The sequence below is a fragment of the Strix uralensis genome, chromosome 6, assembly GCF_047716275.1.
Source record: "Strix uralensis isolate ZFMK-TIS-50842 chromosome 6, bStrUra1, whole genome shotgun sequence".
Lineage (NCBI taxonomy): Eukaryota > Metazoa > Chordata > Aves > Strigiformes > Strigidae > Strix > Strix uralensis.
In genome coordinates, this window is record NC_133977.1 from 40,077,870 (window position 1) to 40,096,483 (window position 18,614).

At 36.6% G+C, this 18,614-nt stretch overlaps 1 protein-coding gene across 1 annotated transcript in view; it reads right to left on the minus strand.

Moving 5' to 3' along the window:
• The window catches only part of LRP1B (LDL receptor related protein 1B), a 751,404-nt gene that overhangs the window by 448,203 nt on the left and 284,587 nt on the right, over positions 1 to 18,614 (minus strand). Inside the window, exon 2 of the mRNA XM_074873779.1 lies at positions 16,204 to 16,341. Coding sequence (XP_074729880.1) covers positions 16,204 to 16,341 — 138 coding nt within the window. The remainder of the gene's footprint in view (positions 1 to 16,203; positions 16,342 to 18,614) is intronic.

Here is an 18,614-nt window from a genome sequence, read left to right on the forward strand (position 1 = left end):
GTTATAATTATTTTAAGGTAATAATTATTACATTAGTACCCAGGAGTTCAAGCCACAGACCAGATTCCCTCTACCAAGTCAGGAGTTTTCTCTTGTGACAGAAAACTTCCTATCTTTGACAAACTAGTTATGCAGGTAAATATGAAAGGAAATAATGAATGACAGCAAATATGATGGCCAGTATGAGAGGCAATTGCCTAATGTGCCAAGAACTCCATTTCATACGGACTAATTAGACCTTTTTATGTCTTTCCAGGACATCAATACATCTCTTGATTTTCTTAAAGATATCAAGTACCCACAATTTTTCACACAAACTTTATTTTTTAAAGCCTTTCTGACAAGAAATATGAATGAATATTATGAATTCTAATTAAATTCAAAACAGTAATGAAAGCTTTATCCTGCAGTGTTTTGGATTATGTGTATCTTTTTTCGCTGAAAACATCCATCTTTAGATGACTCTCTGAGGAGACTAGAGAAATTTTAGCACTATATTCTCAAAGTAAATTACACTGCAGCTGGTAACACACATCTCTTTAAAAATAGCATATATGGATTAAAGTAAAAAGAATTAGTAAGCTTCTTTAAAATGGCATGGCTATTTATTCCAGGTAACTTCAGATGTGCTTTCAAAGGTTCCTACCAGTCATACTCATATATCATCATCGCTGGTTAATTCCTGCCCACTGAACAGTCTGTGCAGAGCAACGAGGGGAGGACCCCAGGAAGAGTAACGATGCACCGGGACTAAGATTTCCCATTTGAACTCTGTTATTTCAGGTAGCACAGTGCTCTCCTCCTCCCTTGGGCATCTTCCTGCCAGGACCCACAGATCTCCTGCATCTCAGCACCACCTTCACACCCTCCAGAGCCACAACGTACTTGACCAACTATTCCCAAGTTCATCAGCTAACTGTGCTTTGCAATTAGTACAGAAGAGAAGAGTTACCATGATAATATTGCAGAGACAAGGCACCTCTGATACAAATGCAGGGAATCTTCAAATTATTTAAAACATTTTTTTGTGGATGTTACTTTCCAGTGATTATTTTAAATCTTTATCACAATGAATAAAATCTTTCCAAAATTCTAGATTCTAATTCTATAATATATTGTCTGACCTTTCTCTAAAGTAAACATCTCAATGTACAGCATGGATTTATTGGAGGTTTCTGCAACTCTTTTCTTAAAATGAATCAGCATGGGAAAAAAATACAACAAAGCCTATATTCTTCATATTTCAAAGGGCAGAGTTTCTGTGATGTTTTACTAAAAAACGAATATAAAATTGTCTTAAAAATTCACCTTTGACCTTTAATTTACAAATATTTTATTCTTCTGTATACAGCAAAATATAAACCCATTTAGATTACTTCTTATCAAAAACTCCCCAATGGCTAATGTCTATTAAGAAAGAACAAAATCAATTACCATGTTATTGTTTTCCCATACATATCTTCTCCCCCCTGAAAAAGTAATTTTTAACATTTAGATGCAAGTACCTTCCTCCACAAAGTTAGCAATAAAATGCTGGGGGAAAAAAAAAAAAAAAAAGGTCTGTATTGGCTATGCTCAGGAAAACCACTCATTATGCCACAAATACCTGCATAAGAGTCTTGTTCACTGGTAGCTTACCTGAGAGAAAACTAAGTAAAAACTGAGTAAGTACTTGGGCTGTGCCTCAGACTGACAGCTGAATCCCATCATCTACTTGCACTATGTCCGTAAACGATCAGGTCTTTAGAAATACGTGTAGTATAACTGCAGTAGAATCAATAAAATCCTATCAGCTTACTACTAATGCTAAAGTTTGTTCTGGTTATAGATTCCCAAATACTAGGATTACAAATATGCAAGCTTAGTTATGGTCACAATTTCAGGTATGTCAGGACTTCCCAGAGTGAGAGGCAATGATTACTATCTTTTCAAAATTAAAACTACACTTTCTATAGCATAGGTCAGTTTAGAATAGAAAACAGTCTCTGTTACACCTAAAGCATGAAATACATTCTTGATGTATGTTTAACACTACAGTCAACATTCCCAAGCTACTTGGCATCAGAACGCGCAGTGCTGAACATCAGCATTGTCAGCTCCTTGGAAATCTCTTGAAATATTTTACATAGCCCAAACAGACCTCTCATCTACATCAATAATCCTCTCACACAGGGAGGCAAGCTCTTGAACAGAAATTCTGGATAGAACATGTATTACAGCTAAAGATTGCTGCACATCAACAGCATGGGATGGATGAGTAGAGTCCACCTCTCCATGAGGCAAACACCACAACCAAGGATGAGAGCTGGTAAGGGAAAGTTAGTAGCTCTGTGGCTGCCCACTCACCTTTTCCCATGTTCGGGAGTAGGGAATGACTACGAGAAAACTCCAGCTGGTACGTGTACAAGGTGAGAGAGAACGAGCATAGTTAAAAGCTGTTCTTGTTTCCTTGTCTAGATTTCTTACTTGCAGCAATCATCCATCTAGCCCCAAAAATGTGGCCCCCAGGAGGCAGTAATGGCAATCCAAAAGCAATAAAACTTGTGGCAATGATCAAGAAATGACAAAAAACCAAAACCAAAACCAAACAATCGAAACAGAACCAAAGAAACCCCTAGTAATTTCTATCTGAACTAAAAGTTTTCAAATTTTACAGTCTGTGACTTGTTCATCCAGACCTCAAAGTCAAATTGAAATACCATATAAATTCTGGAACATGCAAAGATTTACTAAATTGCTACAGCTTTTCCATGCTTCTACCACCAAAAATGCCCACAACTTGAGACAATTATAAATCTCACCAAGAATTAGTTGCTAATAACAACTCTTTTTGAAGGCAGATAAATTATTTTGGAAGTCCTCCTAATCACAGTCTTTGTCAAGTCCCTAAATGCACAGCTGTGCCTTCATTAGGGGAAAAAGAAAGATGTGAGAAGCACTTTCACAGCTGAAGTCAGAAGCAAGGGCCTGCAGATGTATCCGTTAACAAGAATTGTATTTCATTCACATTACTTTTTACTTGGAAGATGATTGTAACTCGTGCTAACGCAAGCCAACAGCAATTTCTACTTTCATTTACAGTCCATATATTAAGAAGAGCTTCCTGGATGCCGTGGTGAACACTGATAGTGGCTTTATTAAGATCAACAGACTGACTTTCCTTATGCAAGTACTTGAGGGCTAAATACTTGCCTTTTACAAGTATGTCAGGGTGGGCACGGACATCCACAGGGCTCACATCCAAAACAGCCCAGTCGCTGGGCAGCTCTATGTGAATTTACATTAGAGCCAGCTTCTCCCTCCTGCTGTGTGCTCGCATATGTATCATGTACATCCTTAGGTATGTATCGTATGTATTATGTATTTCCTTAGGTAGGCAGCAAGGGTTCTCTCTGACTTTGTGATGAGTCTCAGAATATCTGAGGCTTTTTGCAAATGGCTCTTCCCAGCTGTAGGCCCCTTTGGCATCAGGAGGGAAAAATTTCCTGGACTGGCACAACGATTTTTTACTAGATGTAATGTATGGACTTTTTAAAGGTAAGTAAATAGTGAGATCGCAAATTTCTGCATTTAACAAGAAATGCTTGTTAGTTTTCACATCCTGCAAATTTAATAGTTTTAGCACTGGAATGATTCATGTCTTTACAACAGTTTCAAGACAATATCGAGAAACCTGGCACATACTGGTAGACTTCAAAAAGTTTTCAAATAGTAGGAACCCTGATTTTCTGTGGGGATCATGTAAGGGCATATTTTGCCTTTTATCTAGTTCTCCTTTGTAAACAGGACAAATATGTAGCACCAGTAACCTTCTCAGTAAGGAAGGAGGCATCCATGATCCCCATTTTACGTCATCTGAACAATAATCCACAACATGTCACTAAAAGATATGTTGCTATTTAACGCATTTTTCCATTAAGCTCAAGAGGGGGAAATTATGGTTTGAAGATCACAGTGTTTTATCCTTTCTTCCAATACCAGACATTACGGCCAACATGAGATTTGGTTTGGATTTGTTTTCTTCCTTTGTCTAAAAATCAAAACATCCAGCTCCCATGCTAAGGACAGGAAACAAGCCCAGGTTTTTCTGAAGGCTAGTATAGCACTTCACATTTTTATGCATCGCAGGACATTCAAGTTTACCAGAAAGCAGAAGTATGGGCTGCACACTGTGTCCACTTAAATTTGTAAGCAATCCTCTGATTATTTTTAAACTTAACTTATGAGTGTCAGCTCATGGCAGAAAGCAGAACAGTTGCACGTTGCAAAAGTATTTTTAATTACTATGTACCTTAAATGCAAGTACTCCAGATGTCTGAGCAGGATTTATGTAACTGTGCACATTTTATGTAACAATTTGCAGAACAGAACTTACTCCCATCCTCTTTTATCCTCTTGATGCAACTGCATGCCATTAGTTTGAGAATTTAGAACTATATTCATGGCTTTCCTGTAGAAATCTTACCTGCACATAAATGTTTCATGACATTCTTCTCTCACTTCATCGTTTTTCAATGAAGTAAAAAAACTCAAATTTGATAAAAGACAACTAAATGTTTTGCTGCTTCAGAATTGTGAACTAGTCTTTTTTTAATCTATAAGTCTATGTCACTTTCTACAATGTCTATAATGCCTTGATCCCAGATGGAACTGTTCTACCATAAATATTTTAAAATAGAACATAAAATGTGACTTCACATTGGTTATATTTTTGTTTAAGAATTTGGAAGTAAATAAAGATCTGAATGCTCATTAAATGAAGATGTTTGGTTTTAATAAATAAAATATAAGAGTCAATAACAAAGAATGCAACTGAACAAATGATTACGAAAATGGTGACACAACCAGTCCAGGGCACAAGCTATTATTCTGGGACAGTTGCTGAAATATAACTTGGAATAACACTGAAGAAGCATGCCATGGTGGTACCTTATTATCATGTTTAAAATTAATAAACAGATTGAAATTGTTCCTTCAAGTACAAAAGCTTTATTCTAAAAAAAAAGAAAACCAGAGCCCTGCAAGGAATAGTTTCTGAATAGGCAGTGTTCCAGATTCCCAGAAAAAGGGGGTAGAACAACTAACAGCTCCTGTCCTTCAGCAGGGGGCATTTTCTCTCCTACATACCCACTTTGAGAAAGGTATATAGGTCAGATCTCCAATGTCCCTACCCCAAAAAGATCCTCCGGGGATGAGCAGGCTTTGGCTGGGACACCATCACCTTTATAGTTGTGTTACAAGGGTACATAACTGATACAAAGAGCTGCCTTTCCCATATGTAGCTGGATTCACTTCTGCTAAAATTCTAGGAGATGCACATCATTAAAAGAGGGGAAAAGTCAATTAAACAAGTGGCAGGTCCTACATCTGATGCATAATTTTCAAAGAGGCTATCAAATATGCAAGGCCATTAGAAAATAAAAAGTACCTTAGACAGCAACAAATTGTGCTGAATTGCCTGCTGGTAATTAAAAAGTGCATTTGTTTAAAAGACCATATACAGTTCTTAATGAGTGAGGATTTTGACCTTCTATGGCAGGGCGAAGAGATGTGTTTGGGGCTTAAATGAGTCTTTTATTTCAAAACACAGGCATTTTCTCTCTGGCTGATCTGGCTCTGGGAACCTGACATCAGCTTTTATGGAACTTCAGACAAGTGTGGAAACCAAGCTGTATCACAGAGGGGTCAGAAAAGTGTCACTGTGCACCGGATAAACCTATTTTTGGAATCATAATCTGGTCTGCTGCTAATTCCTCCTCTTTTTTAATCTTTGTGGTCATCACTTCTTTTGAGAAAATGGGAAGGCTGACAATGGTCCACTGTCCCATTAATCCATTCCCTGTATAAGATATCTTATCTTCCAAACAGCATTTTTAATACTTTGCTACATGTAAATGGATTTTAAGAATGACTGGATAGACAAAAGTTATTTTAGAAAGATGCTAAATATACTCTCAGAAAATTAGATTTCATAGGATATGTTCTACCATGATATCCCACAGTTAAAAAGAGACACTCAGAGAGCAGCCAGTACAACTATAGCAGCCTTATTCAACAGTTGCATGCCAGAAAACATTGCTTTGCACAGAGTGGATCATGGTCACATCCTGAACTTTAAATATGGCTCATCCTTCTCCAGATGTAGCATTTTTCCTAGAGTTTCTTAAAAAAACACAACCAATCAACCAAATTCTTTTCCATATGGAAATGCTTAAACAGCAGCTGATACAAGTGATTGAAAAATAAAGCACATTTTTTGGTTTGGATAGACCCAGTCCACAAGCCTAAAATCATGGAAATGTTGCCACTAATTCCAGCAGGACTCAGGTCTCATCCTAACTATTTTTTTTTTTTTTATTCTTGCACACTACTTAATTTAAAACTTTTTTATCAGGTGTCTTCAGGCTTGAAGAAGTTGTTAATGAACTTAACTTGAGAGAACATTATCTACATAGAGAACAATAAATTAGGTTTATATTTACTTGGCATAATGTGTTGAGTTTAAAAACCAGTATTAGTAGAAATTATTAATCTGTCTATTCTGCTATATGCCAACAGTATAGATTATACGAGATTCACATGCATTACAATTCTATTACATTTATTACAGTACTGAAGCATAGATCAGTATCATTTTATATCATCTGAAAATTTTCTAAACTTCAGAGTTTCAGGTGAATTTTGGATCTCCCTCCAAATTTCAGGGAATGGAACTTTGCAGTATATAGTATGGAAGTAGGCAGTTTCTTCCATTCCAAATCTGTAAGAATATGATGACAAATCATAACTTTTGACCATTTAAAAAATTTGTTGCATACTGGTAAGACAAGTGGTGTGTGGAGCAACTGTGGTAAGATCTATGATGTCCTATAGAACCAGTACCAACAACCAGGACACGAAGGGCAAAGGGAGTAACCACCACAAACCAATCATGACGAGCCATATAGATTGATGCTATTGCGTGCACAGCAGTGATGCTTTCAAAACACCTGTTTTCACAAAAAATATAATATTCTTAGATTACAGAGTCTTCTGGCAAACTCTTGTTTTCATATATGAGTCAGTGAAGTGGGAACACATTCCTACACTTTGATGCACTTATTTCCAAACAGAGTGCACTGACTTAAAAAAGGTCCGCTTTACTAGCCCTCATATGAAGGATTATACTGAACCCTGTTATTGACTAGGCTCTGTATTTTCCCAGTTTTTGTTCTCACTTGATTGCTTCCGATGATTCTTTTTACTGGCCATTTACTGTCTGTACTTTCCCATGGTACAACTTCTTTTTCTTTTCTTTCTCCCATAATTATTAATTCTTTGCATTTCATCTCACAGTATTTTAATCTGTACATTTCACAGATAACTCAAATTATAGGCATTACTCCTGTGAGTTAAGGACTACGTTCCACTTTCTTGACACAGATTTCTGGGGAGAAAAGATGACTGAAATCTTCCAGAGAGGATATAATGAATTCTGCAAATCAGTTTTTGTATGCTCTGTGCATGTTCTTGCTTCTGAGTGGAAGACCAAGAGTTATTTCTCAAAGTGTCAAAGCGAACTTCTTCACACCACTGAGTATTATCAATCTCACTTAAAATTGCTGGTGACATCTTGACTTGTTTATCATAGTCTAAGAAATGATGGTAACTTTTAATTTTTAAACTAGATTACACAATTTGAAAATGACTTAGACTTTTTGATCATACAATTTCATGAGTTAAAATTGCAAAATGAAAGAAGTGGGACGCAGTAGGAAATTAAAGTCCTTGTCTAGAAGAAAAATTTATGAGTTCTCTTCAGCTATAAGTTGTATTGTGTAAAAAAGCAGAATACGGTGTATGCCATATATACATGGCCAGGCAGGTGGATGTTGTGCAGAGGCATATATATTCCAGGTGGGACTACACCTACCCCAACTGCCGGAATTTACTCACTCATAACTAATTGCTGAGATAGGAACAAGTGAGAGACCAGAACTGACTCTTTGCCATAAGAATTCAAATTAACACTTCTGGAGCTTCAAGTATTTGCTATAATAAATGTTTAACTGTTTATTCCATAGAGAAGAGTGCCACGAGGAGCGAAAACACCCCCCACGCAGGACATCTTGTACTTTGCTCCTTTGTTTATTCACCTTGGGAAGATAAGGAGCTGGGAAGTCAAATCCCTTCAGGCAGGGAGTGAAAGAACTTGAAACCGAGTCTCATAATTTAGCTTGGCTGAGGACTCCTGGGGCAGCAAACTGACAGCTGCACTTCTGACAAATTATGTGATGCTAGCCCCAGAATTTGCTCTTTTCTTTCTTCTTTTCCATCTTCAATTTGATACCATTCTGTAAATTTAGGTCAACTTTATGAATAGCTTTAGGAGGACCAAAATCACATTTTTCAGCACACATGCCTTTCACTTAATTTTCTTCCTCCCTTCAATCACCTGGTTGCCCAATTATTTTAAAACTCTGTTGATATGAGCAATGAATAAGCAAATAATGTCACTGGAATAAGAGGGCATGGAAATTTAATAACCACATTTTATTGACAGACAGGTGCTTTGGATGCATTTTTCCTCATCAGATATAATTCTACTATTGGTTGATGTAAGAAATGTTAATTGATTTCTTACGCTATAGGTCTAAATGCAAAAGTTCCTGTATATTCTGAAAAAGAAAAAAACGCTCAAACAAAACCTGAAAAAAACATTACTACTCTTAAATAAGATTTCAGTGTGTCTAAGCTATCCCCTGCACCCCAAATGTTAGTGACAAGAGCTGAAGATAAACCTTGTGCTATCGTTCTCTCTGCGCCTCAAGGTTACTAGAGTTTCGTAAGCATTTGGTGTCAGGCCCTAGTTGCTCCTCACTGAAAAGCTGTCTCCAACGCCTATATATCGAAAATGCAGTTAAGATATACTCAGTGATGTGAACTCATGGGAGCCACGTAGCAGCTACAATTCCTGCTTGCGGGGTGAGTTTATGAGTGTCAGTTTTTTTGCCAGGTGAATATAGCTGAAACTCCTGATACAGAGATTATGCCCAGAGTATATCTTCATAAAAGTACTTTGAAATTTATTTGTACAAAAACCATCTTGCATTTCTTACATAAGATAATTCCTTAAAGGGTTTTATTACCTGCAACAGGGAAAAATAATCAGGTAACTGTACACGCTAATCAACAGAAAGATAATACAAATTGCTGAATAAAACTGAAAAGGGGATGCTCATAGGAAGAGCTTAAATGTTTGTTTTCTTTTCTCAGTAGAGGGCAGCCTCAAAACAGTAACAGCAGGCAACAACAACAGCAGGTAACAATAAATACCATTAAACCTAAATCCCTGGAAAATACAACAAAGCTTTCTCAGATCATTCCACCGCATCCCCCTATGACACTGATTGTAGCTGGTTTCATCAGGTTTGTGCAGCCCGGAACAGGAGTCAGTGAGTGACCATCACTACTAACTTGCCCTCTTAACTACCATGATCTTGTTTAAAATACGACATATTAACATCTCTGCTACGCTTTGAGCATTTTATTAGGCAATAGGATCATAGAAAAACTTAAATATTGGAGTTACAATCTTTACTCCTCTCTCTCATAAGGAAGATTAAGAACTTCATGGTGCAACCGTTCAACACTGCATTTCCTACTGTAAACATGTTTTTCATGACCTTGACGAAAGTATATGTATTTAAAACGTGTGTTAAATAGGAAAACAAATCTTTGTGTTTGTATTCAGGGAGGCCATAACTGAACAACACTTGATTTTGCCACTAAGGAACAGTATCCAACATTTTCTCTCAGGAAAATGAATACTGCAACTTGAAATAGAAAAATTGATTGGGATCAGACAAGACTTACATTGCTTCTTCTATGGACAAGATCACAACACTCTATACAAACTATGTACTACATAATGATCTGTTATATATTATCATATATGGTCAAACATTAAATTCTACACTTAATTTGCCACATAGACAATGCTGATACTTTAACAAAGGTGTTCATTTGTGTATTCTGGCCTAAAAAATCTCTTTAGCAACAGCCCATAATAAGTGGGATGAAATCTCATCACTCAAAAGTCTTCCACTGCTCTATCCCCCTGCCAGCCACCTTTAATTTGCTTTGCTGCAATAGGATTTTGTGATAGAAAGTTATTAAATCACCAATCCCATGAATTCTTTGTCTTGACAGCAGAACAGACTAAATGACCTTGGCTAATTTCAATAAGCCACATCATACTCTATTAAGGCAAAAAGACGGGAAAGACTAATATAGAAAAAATCAGATATTTTGATGGTGAAATGAGAAGGAGATACAATAAAAATAAAGAAAGCAAAATAAACTTTCACCCAGACAAATGTAGTTACTTGCTAGAAGCTCTGTTCCAAAACAAAAATACCTACGATCATCTTATTTTAGTGCTTACGCTTTTTTCCTCTTTTCTGTCTTATAACCACAAGTAAAAAGCTTGATGCAGAACGCAGAGCAGTTGCAGAGGGAATCATTTTGAACATTACCTGATGGTTTCAGCAGCCCCACTGGTACGTTAGGAGCACTGTGAGATTTCCAGGGGGTTCAAGGATTCAGTAACCTCATGTGACACTTTGTACATCACAGTCTTAAAGGATGACTGATTTTAAGATAGTCAGAATAAACCAAATGAGTTTACATGGGTTTCTTTTGCAGGTGTGTACTACTTCTAGAAACAGTCTCATAAGAAAATGGTGGGAACATTTATAATTCTTGACCAATTTAGGTCTTCTTGTTACTTGTTACACGACTTCATAAGAAAGAAATAAAAAAGAAAAAAAGCAAGTAAGACTAGGATCTAAATGTAGCTCCATAACTTTTAGTTTTATAATTTTGCCTCGTTCTTGAAAGGCCTGAGGTTTCCATAAAATGCTGAAATTTGTATTGTCCCCACTGGTAAACACTACTTAAAATTTCCCAGTGTTCCAGCTATAGAAGTGCCAGAACAAAAACATGACTCAGTAATAGCAGCATTTATTTTCGTCTTATGATAACAATTCATTCAAAAAGCCTAAACAGAAAAATAATACTCTGATTATAGGCTGCTACAAACATAACTATTATTTGGCCAAATCTTCTGTATGTGTGTTCTGCGGATTTTTAATACTAAATGATCCAGAGTTTGCCTTTGCATATTTTATTGATTAGAGATTATGTTTCAGATCACAGTTAACAAAGATGCAAATAATCTGAGGATTTGGAAGGATTCTATGACATCTGTTATGTTCAGTCAAAATTTCAGTTTTAATTAAAAAAAAAAAGTATCTCAAGTAACTTCTGTGATCTACGCTTGATTCTATGATTCTGTGATCTCTCCTAGCTTCTCTTAATCTTAATTAACCTACTAAAAGACATTGGGTTACATCTAGTTAATATATCAAGCAAAAATATGAAGTTATATTTATACAATAGGTAATGCCGATTCTCCTGTATGCCCTGTCTTGTCAACAGTGCTAGGTAGGCAGACAGGTAGACATGAGGCAATTACCTCATTTACAATGACTCTCCAAATAGCAAGGGGCTTTAATGAATGTTGCAGTCTTGTTATTATGATTAATTTCAATATAAGATGATATAAGCAATCTGAATAATCAGTATTTCAGATGGGAAAAGATACAGCCACATTTTTCATGCAATGCCATCTTCAGTGGTGAGCTGCTGTGATTCAGAGAAGAGAAACGTCCTGAGCTCCACCAAGCCCTGGTGCAGCGACTCCTGCATGTCACAGAGCCGGGATACTGGCCAGATACTACTCGTAGCTAACCAGTAGCAGCGACTAGAATGAGAGAAAGCATCCTCAAGAACCTACTCAATTCTTTGCACTTCAGAGTTTTAGCACAAGTAGACTTCCAGGGAGTCCCTACAGCACTCCTACATTCTCCGTCCCAAAGCCTTGTCTATCCTCAAACCAAAGAAGTAAAGAGCGTAATCCATGTCAAGGCCACGACAGAAGGCTATTTAATGAAATCCCAATGTACTTTATGGTGAAAGTGTCTGTTGGAGAAGTGTACATTCACACTATTAAAGCTGTTACTACTTTGTCTTCTCAAGTAGGATGGATAAACCTGCTGCAGTATTCCCACTGCATAATACAACACAATCCATAGAAATGCAATGGATACTGCAATATAATGCAAAATATACTTCAACTTCAAAGTCAGAGCATGAGCGTTTAATTAGTGCCTTCACTCTGCTCTTACCTCGGCCTCTTAATTCCGTGTCAGTTTTGCTTCTCGGTAATTGTTCCAAAAATGTTCCATTTTATCATAAATTGGCATAAGCCAAAGATATGCAGAGTATTTGCAGTAGCATTTTTTTTTCAGTATTCTTTTAGTATTTCCTGACTGGCATATCCAGAATTCTAGCATAACTATTCCTGCAGCTATTAATAATAACTTATCCCTTAAGTTAGTTATGTAAAAAAGGACATTTCTATATTCTGTAAAAGTTCCAGTTTTCTATAGCTCTAACTCACAGACCGAAAACTATATTTGGCATATCACATTTAAGTTTTTACCATATATATATATATATATAAAGTACTGATTTATAAAACTGTACAGATCACCCCTGCAGCCCTATAAAAAACCCTTTCTAAGATTCACAGTGATTTTAATTCTCTAGAAATTATCTTAAGGTTGTATCTAATCCTTTACCAGCTTACTCCATCTAATCCATAACGGGTATTTGTCTAAGCTGGTCCTAAAGCCTTCAAAGAAAAACGTGGTATTTTAACCTTCAAAAGACCACAAAATCAGAGGCTGGAGCAAGCTGTAGCCATATGACACCTACTTTAACTGACCAGAGCCAGACCCAGTCCCATATCAGTGATGCCCCCAGCAACCTCATACAGGACCAGGATGAACCATGGGAAGGAAAGAGACCTAAACAGTTCAGCTTGCAATAATTTGGTGACTCCCCTGTGGCAGAAGACTTCTCAGTTCACCACATGGCTGAGCTTTAAAAGTGACTGAAAATGCAACTGAAATAAAGACCTGGCTCTCAACAGAAACCTGAAGAACTGTGTTAAAGAAAGAAATGTAATTGTCAAGTGCAGCTCCAGATCAGTCCTCTACCAAAAGTACTCAAGCTTGGGTCTAGTTTTAGCATTGATAAATTTTATTTGAGCCTTATCAAGCCTCCAAATAGCTGATAGGCACCAACTCCCCCATTCAGCAGGATTGGATGGTAGTGAAATTATCTAGTAAATCTCAGACAGTGGAACAGTCCAAGCCCCAGCCTATGCTTTATGGGAGGGTTTAGCATATACTTTGTCCCTTGCTTATTCAGCCTCTCTGAAGCATTCTTTAATTAGTCAGAAAATAACAAAAAATCCAAAATGACTAAATACAAATGTCTTATCACTATTACATGCTGTGAGTTTCAGTTTCAGTGAACCACGAACCCCTTCTCCTCTGAAGGACATTGAAACACATAATGTGAAACAACCATACATAATAAAACATTTTTTATTTCATATTGCCACAACCCCTCCTGAATTTATGCATTACATTCACCAGCAAAAATGCATATGTGCCTGAAATAAAAGATGATGAGACAGGAATGTCATTGTATTTATTACTATTTCCTTGAAATTTCACATACATTACCATTTCACACTGCAGATATTATCATATTTTTACTTGTCCAGGGAAAGGTGCAGGCCTAAATATATCTCTCAAAGATCATAATATAATGAATTAACATAAGAATGTTAAATTTAGAGAAATAAATTCCTCTTACTGAATGCTTATACACCATTAGTTCTTAAGCATTATTAGAAGTTTTCACCCCTGTGGAGTTGTGACCTGTACACTGAAATGGTCTTTGCCATGGTCACACACCCCACACTTCATATCATAACTTCTTTTTCTGGTGCATAGACCGTGACTTATTTACACAGCACCATCAGTGTCACTAGCAATAAATTATTTTAACATAGTCAGCTCTGTGACCAAGTTGTTTGCAATTAAATATTTAAAACCACCATTATCATCTTGGTCAATCAAATATTTAATATGTACAATGTTAATTAAAGAAGGACATACTTAGAATGCCATTTTTATTACTAATATTGAGAAAATGCTATTTGGCTAGGATTCTGAAGCAACTTTGCAGCTTTTGACTCAAAGGTTACTCGTGCATTGTTCTGATATATAGATATATACAGAGAGAGTGTAATTACAACTATATTGCATTCATACCAAATCTGTAATACATAGGAATGTATCATAATGACACATTAGTGGCATTTGTTAGTATCAAACTACATGATTATAACATAAAGTTATTGTCTTCTATATTCTTTGGCTTTGCTGATAGAAATGTGTTGCTGATAGAAACGTGTCCACTAATAATTTCAAGTGTTTCCAATAAGCAAGTCAAAATACATAACTGCTACAAAAATCAGTCTTAACGAGTTGTTAACCATCTACTAGATGAGGTACTGGGAGACAACTTGAAATACTTAATATCGTATAAAAGAACTTAATTATCTATGTGTTCTGTGTGTTTTAGACAAAATGTTTGTTTAGTATACTTTACTAAATTCTATGGTAATCTATTAGAGCTGACATTAATTTTACCATTGGGAAGTTTTCATATTCATATATGATAATAAAGGAGTGGGAATCAACATGAAGCTTACAAGGTGTATTTGAGCATGAATTAAAAGGGCATGAATAACGATTAGGTATTTTATGTGCCATCACATTCCAAAGTATAGACTACATATACAAAATGCTACATATGAAAACCGAACATACTTAATTTACCCTAACATAGAATTTTATTTTTAGTCTATTTGTTTTTTCTGATTCCATTGATCTCCTAATTTAAAGAGTTAAAATACAATAAAAATACAAGAGACTTATAATACAATAAATATTCAGCACTTGAAGTTTTTAATCCTCTGCCATTTAATCCAGAGTAATTTATACAAATATATGAATTACTGAGGAATATGCATTTAGACAGTACTTAACAGATCAATACTGCTCTCTGAAAAACACTCATCTGCAACTTCAGAAAGCTTCAGTATGGGCCAAATACTGCTTTGGCCAGTTTAACTTTTGGGGTTTTTTGGATGCTGAAACCAGTGCTAAATTTGCTGACACAAATTTTGATTTTGTGTAAATCTCATTGAACAATGACTATGCAGAAGTAGAGTCTTCAAGAAAATAAATTATTATTATCACTGTGAATAAGAATTGTCATATATCTTATGACAGCCTGTATCCTCACCTGGTTATATAAATATAACCATTTGTACTTTTGTGAAATCAGCAGTATTATACTGATTAACTCCCGCTAGCTTTTTTCCCTTTATTTTCTTTTTCATATGGCTTATTTTTGGTGCGGGCTTAGATTTTACTATGACAGTTCTGAAAATCTGTCTACGTGGACTTTTAAATTCTAATTTAACTTTCTAAAATATACCATTAATTATATCTTTTACTGTATATTGTCACATTGGATTGTAGCAGAAGTCCCAGGACCCATCCCTGAGTTTCTGGTTTTGAACATGAGATCTGTTGAGGATCATCAACAATCATTTGCCTAGCAGTAAAGTCTACTGATTGAGAATAACTGACATCTTAATGGCTCATGGCATCCAAGATTTGGGCTTAATATGGCAGCCTTATAACTATCCCCCAGGCAGACCTTAACAACTCTTCCGAATAGTAGAGTTGAGATACTAAAAAAGTTGACCTCCACCAATTTCTCCTTTTCTCCAGAATTTGGTAACCACACTCTTAAACAGTAGAACATTAGAATAAAATCCCCCTAAAACCAGGTCCTCAATGCAGGATAACGCTCACATCAAATCTGATGTATTTTTCAGTGTTTTCCTTTGGCTTTTTTGTTTAAACAAAAATACAGAAAAAAATATTCTGGCAGTGTGCTGTCCAGCCTTTGCTCATAAGAAAGGGTTTCTTCATCCTTCGCCATCATTTCCATCATACAAGGTTAGTATGGGCTTTTTGCTTGTATTTTTTTCACATAAAATATTTTTAAAATGAACTTGAAACACACATTAAAATATGCCTCTATCAATCCACTTCTGTTTTATATATATTCCCAAGAATAAGAAAGTTCTTGTTTTAACTCAAAAAAATAAATATAGCAGAACATGTCAGGTTAAAGTATTTTTTCCTCAGCAAATTTACTTACCCCGGCAATGTACTCCTTCGTCATACCCATCAGAACAGTCATAGACACCATTGCAGAGCTGGGACAAGTGAATGCATTTGTTTGTACCGATGCAGCTAACATAATTCGGGATGCACTTGAAATCTGCTTCCTCGGGACCTAAAAAAATACACAGACATTTTCTTATGCATATTTTTGTATCTACAACAAGTCAAAGAAAGTTCTATATTGCATTTCCATTTTAAAGCTAAGGGCAAGACTCCTTGTACTAGTCCATTTTTCAGATTTTTAGTGCATTTTCATTGCTGTATTTAGGAAACTTAAAATCAGCAAGAAATGATTAGTGCAATTAAAAGGAAATCAATGGGTCACAGAGAGGATTATTTCCCAAAATACAGGTGTTTTACAGATGCTAAAATTAAGCTTTGCAAACACTAAAAGTATCATAAGATTTTCAATAGCCCTGTGACTACCATATCAAGAGTCATAGCTACCAGCATTTACATTCACTGTTGTGCTATATAGATAATTGTAGATATTTATGAAATTACATATAAATGTTACGTATTTATGGCTGCATTAGGTCAAGGAAACTGTTCCTCCAGCCCAGGAGTCTGCCTCTGAAACTGCACAGTACAGGACAGTAGGGAGAAGATAAGGATGCTGTGATTGCTCCCTTTGGGATACCATCCTGGCTGCAATCACTGTGTCCCCTTATCTCTGAAGTGTTAGGTACAGGGGGTTTTGAGGAAGTTCAGAGATTATTAAGGATCTTTTTTGTTTATCTTAGAGGGGCTTCTGACTGATAAATAAAACAACAGACATAATTTCACATGATAAAGACTGAGATTTTTAACACACTGCAAAGAACAGTTAGAGGTCTGAAGGGTTTAGCTCATTTAGAGGATGAATCATAATGTATAGACAGTATATGATTAGCCACACAGAGACTGAAGGTGTGGAAAATTTTCAGGAAACAACTTAAAGCTCCTTGATTGCATTTGTTGGAGCCTTGAGTCTGTGCTAAACTCTGACAGCTTGTAACACTCCTCAAGGGAAATATACCCTAGGATGCACTGTGCTCAAGTGCAATATGCTTTCACCTTCTTTGAGGCACTAACTCCAAGACGAAGGACAGAAATCACAGAAAGCTCCCTTATATGGGGGGAAATCTCAGCTTTGGCAGAACTAGTCAGAAGGAAAAGAAGGAAAAAGTAAAGCAGAGCTGGGGCGGCGGGGGGGCGGGTGGTGGGGTGGTGGGTGGAATTTATAATTTCTGTAACAAATACAGATAGCTCTCAGCACAGCCCATTAAATAAAAATCCTAACTTGAAAAACTCATCCCATTAGAAAACTTAAATTAAAAATTTCCACTGCTGGGCTACATGCCAGAAAGCCGTCCACCATGTAGAGTGGGCAAAATTACCAATTGTCAGTGGTTTAAAATGCTTTTGCCTGTATTCTTTTACACAACTCCCATCAGCACAGGGCGGGTGTTCCCCTTTCCCGAGCAGAGCACGCACCCCTAAAACACCCGCATCCGCTGCGCAGGAAGGCGTGATGTGCAGCGTCCTGCTTCCCTCCCCTGACCTTCCAGCTTCACACCTGGCACTGACGGAGTGACACCAATTACATCCTCAGTGTATCACTGATTAACAGAAACACAGCACACCACTACTGGGGATAAAAAGGCGATTTATATGGACATGAATGTACTCTGTCTCAAACAATTTGTGTGCTTCCAGGATGAAAAAAACCCACTAATATTTTGTTATGGCCATATGCTACATACAGTTTTTCAATAAAACTGCATTTCTAAGCTAAGGCTAAGGAGTCTAAATACCCTTTGAACTCAAAGAAAAGAAATGACTATTCCCATTATGCTCTAGGTTAAAGAAGTGCTTAGAAAATGTAAATGTATTAAAACACTTCACAAAGAATACAATTTTCCTATATTTTCCAGTAAAATATACGATGAAATTAACAACAGAATGTTAAGAGATGATTAAAACCTAACTAGATGTTAGGACTTAAAGACCACAGAGAGGTGTGACCTCCCGGTGCTGGCAGAGACCCCTGCACCATCCCAGAAAACAAGAGGTGGGGGCAATGCAGCTCTATGCCCTTCCCAGGCAGCAGCGTGGAGCTTTGGGGTTTTTTTGCTTGGGCTTCGGGCATTTCACTCTTTTTCTTGTTACCTGGAGGTAGGACACTTCATCCCATGAAGCATCCCATGCACACATGCACATAAAGCTCACTAAAACCTCTGGCAGTGCCCAGCATTCCTCCAGGACTGGTTTAACTCCACAGAGCTTTCAAAAAAGAATATAAATAAAGCAGCTTAGGATAGCCAAGCACGCAATGTCAGGTAGGTCATATAAAACTGAATGGTTTAATTTGATTCTCATTTCAGTTGCATCAGGACTTGAGGG